Source organism: Grammomys surdaster, unplaced genomic scaffold (assembly GCF_004785775.1).
Source record: "Grammomys surdaster isolate TR1022 unplaced genomic scaffold, NIH_TR_1.0 125098, whole genome shotgun sequence".
NCBI classification, from domain to species: Eukaryota; Metazoa; Chordata; class Mammalia; order Rodentia; family Muridae; genus Grammomys; species Grammomys surdaster.
In genome coordinates, this window is record NW_021620001.1 from 300,832 (window position 1) to 304,382 (window position 3,551).

Here is a 3,551-nt window from a genome sequence, read left to right on the forward strand (position 1 = left end):
AAAAAAAAAAAAAAAAAAAAAAAAAAAAACAATGCCCAGCCACTCCCCTCCCTCTCAGTCTCTAATTATTTGATGGTTGGTTTAAATGGTAGCTCCCATGTGTAACTGGGAGGCAGGCAACATGGAACCCCAGGAATGTATTAAAACCACAAATGTCAGCTCAACCCCACTGCTAAGTCAGCACTGTCAAGTGTGCGAGCCCCAGGGCTAGGCAATAAGAGTATGGCCTTCCTCAACACTCTCCTAGAGAAGAGAGCTGGGCCCCAAACCCCAATATCCTCAGGTCCCTGTCTGCTGAACCCCATCCCCTCATCCACACTGCCCAGTGCTGCAATGACACTGTAATGACACTGGCTTCACCTTGTAGCGTTCTACACTGCCAAGTATGGTTATAAGTTGTGCCTGCGCTTATACCTGAACGGAGATGGCTCAGGCAAGAAAACCCACCTGTCCCTGTTCATTGTGATCATGAGAGGAGAATATGATGCTCTACTGCCTTGGCCTTTCCGGAACAAGGTATGGGCCCCAAAGAAGATGGTTTTGGGGAGGGCATGGTAACCTGGGTCGTGCTGATTTTAGCCATGGACTTGAGACCTGGGCAAGCCTCCCATGGTTACTGTAATCAATTTCTTTTTATAAAATGAAGCCAAATGCAAATCCTGCAGCCAATACTCCCCCAGCCCTCTGAGCAGGAGCTGCAGTGTCTGGAACAGAGCACCCTGAGGAGGGTGAAGACCCAAGCACTAGGCTGTCTAAAGCCCTTCCCAGGAATTCAGGTGACAACAAGAACAGCTTCAATTGGTGAGAAGCCGTGTTTCCTGGGGTACATTCAAGGGCTTGTGCCAGGGCAGAGTTTGCATCTTGCTTAGGTGACCCACTTCTCAGGGAGGTTACATGGTCTGTTCTGGGTACAGCAGATGCTCCGCTCTGCAGAAGCCCCGCTCCCAGCAGAAATCTGCTTCTCTGCCTGGTCATGAGAGGTCCCAGCTCGAGTTTCTGAGTCAAGAGCCAAGGCTAGGTGCCTGTGTCCAGCCTCCTTGTCAGTACATCTTAGTCTCAGCCACCAATGTAACTATGACATCAGACTTCCCACTGCTATTGGCCTAGGGAGAAGGCTTAAATGGTGAATTCAATTCCCCAGAATCCACATCAAAAGCCAGGTACAGGCACCTGTCATCACAGAACTGAGAAGGAGGGGACCTGAGGACCCCTGGGGCTTGTTAGCCAGACAGCATATCTTAAACAGTTATCTCAAAGTCTGAATGAATGAATGAATGAATGAATGAATGAATGAATGAATGAGGAAAGCAATTAAGGAAGACCTCTGATTTATACACATGCACATATATAGACACACACACATATACACATATACACACACGCGCACACACACACAGAATTTCCACTGACTTCCTGCTGTGTGGGCCAGTGTAGGACAAAGCCTGAAGCTGTCATAGTACCAGATGCTCCTTCCACTCCCTTGCACAGATGTGAAGTCCTGACACTGTCGCCTCCACCCCATGTGAACTAAGGGTCAGAGGCACAGCCCAAGCCGTGATCATGGAGCCCTTCTGACTCCAAACACTTGGCTTCCATGAGGAATAGTGCCATCCTCTGAAGCCTGACCCTCCACCTGCTCCCACCCTACAGGTCACCTTTATGCTACTTGACCAGAACAACCGTGAGCATGCCATTGATGCCTTCCGGCCTGACCTGAGCTCAGCCTCCTTCCAGCGGCCACAGAGCGAGACCAACGTGGCCAGTGGCTGCCCGCTCTTCTTCCCTCTCAGCAAGCTGCAGTCATCCAAGCACGCCTATGTAAAAGATGACACAATGTTCCTCAAATGCATTGTGGACACCAGTGCCTAGGGATGGGGGAGGAGAGTGTCTCCTGACTGGAACCAGCTTAGACTGGGAGACTTAGCTAGACAGCCAGGCCCTGCCCTTGGAGCCCACAGTCCAGGACAAGGATGGGCCGAGGCTGGCATGACTTGAGCGGCACAGGATCTTGGCTGTGGCTACAACGAGACTGGAAGGACTTGAGCTGTGTGTACAGAGACAGTGGAGAAGAAGATAGAAGTGCTGTCTTCACACAGACTACACAACACCAGTCGGCCAGCATGCCAGCAGGTCCAGAATGCTGAGACCAGCTTAGATCAGGATGAAGAGAGCCTGGCCTGAGGCACGGACATTGAGCCGAGGCTGTGGGGCCTAAGTGGAGGGGCACTCCTACTAGACATTCTCTGGAGGTCAGGGTATAACTGGGAAAAATGCCCCATCTCTCTGTTCAGACTCAAAACTAGGTCACAGGGCAGAAAGAAGGGTCAGACATTAATGTGAATTTAACCTGTCCTGGACTGAGTTCCTATGTTAACAGACATGCAAACAGGTAAACCCAGAAGCTGTCCTGCTTGCTCATTGGAATTAAAGATCTTTGATGTTTTTACAGATAAAACAAACAAACAACAAAAGCCTTGAATTTCAGGCTTCCTGTCCCTGTGAGACTACACCCACAGAGGATTCTGGGGAAATACCCAGGATCCTCATCCCCTTCAGCTCCCCATTCACCTAAACCTCTAAACTTACCAGCCTCGTTACCCAAAAGACAGAAGCACACCCAAGCATGCATGTCTGGGGCTGGTGTCCAACACACACACACACAGCGCCTTCATGACTGCTCAGAGTGCCCAGCCAAAGGGGGTCTACACTGCTAGGGTCTGCCAGTCCTCCATCCATGCATCTTCCTTCCTCCCTCCCTCCCTTCCCCTCTCCTCCTCCTACTCTTCTTCCTTTCCCTTTCCTTCCCTCCCCCTCCCCCATCTCCTTCTTTTAAAAGTCTCAGGCAGCCCAGACTGGTTTCAAACTCATCACATATCAAGGATGATGCTGAATTCCTAATTCTCCTGCCTTTAGCTCCCTCCCAAGTGCTGGTATCATAGGTGTGCGTCAACCTGCCTGGTTACATGAGGTGATGGGTTCAAACCCAGGGCCTCCTGCATGGTGGGCAAGCATTCTGCTTACCTGCATCTCCACACCTTTAATGGTGTACTTCTGATGGGAGGAGATTGTTGTCTTCACACAGTGTAAGAGGCATTGTGTTTTCAGTGAAGCGTTAGAGACAGCCATGTGTGTCATCTATGCCTAGACACTGCAGAGGAAACAGTGAGACATGCAACCCACTCTCCTGACTCTTCTAGTTCACCAGGAAGCCCACATGATGATAATTACCATTGAAAGTTTAATGGCGGGAAAAGCATAGAATCAATCCATTGGACAAATGAAGGAAGGCTTCATGGAAGAAGAGAGCCTCAAATCAGCCTGAAATATGAGGAGAGAACAACCTTAGAGGAATGGGGCGTGTCTTGGCTACAAGCAAGGGCTGGATGACCAAAGGCTGGACCAGCCAAAACATAGATAAGCCAACTGGCCAGAACACAGAAATCATCACAGATGAGCTCTCGCACACCTGCAGGGCCCTGGGCCTGTTAACAGAAGGGTGAGACAGTGGTTTAGACAGACAGACAGATGGTCTATCTTTCAAAGAAGCCCTG

General features: G+C 50.1%; 1 protein-coding gene across 6 annotated transcripts in view; it reads left to right on the forward strand.

Annotated features, from left to right (window-relative positions):
• The window catches only part of Traf1 (TNF receptor associated factor 1), a 19,553-nt gene extending 17,074 nt beyond the window's left edge, over positions 1–2,479 (forward strand). For 5 of the 6 annotated variants that reach the window (XM_028785087.1, XM_028785083.1, XM_028785082.1 and 2 more), the window contains 2 exons: positions 368–516; positions 1,651–2,479. In XM_028785087.1, coding sequence (XP_028640920.1) covers positions 368–516; positions 1,651–1,869 — 368 coding nt within the window. In that variant the 3' untranslated portion in view covers positions 1,870–2,479. Of the gene's footprint in view, positions 1–367; positions 517–646; positions 802–1,650 lie in introns of all 6 variants that reach the window. The other variant, XR_003713712.1, reaches the window with a different exon arrangement.
• The last annotated feature ends 1,072 nt before the right edge of the window (positions 2,480–3,551 follow it).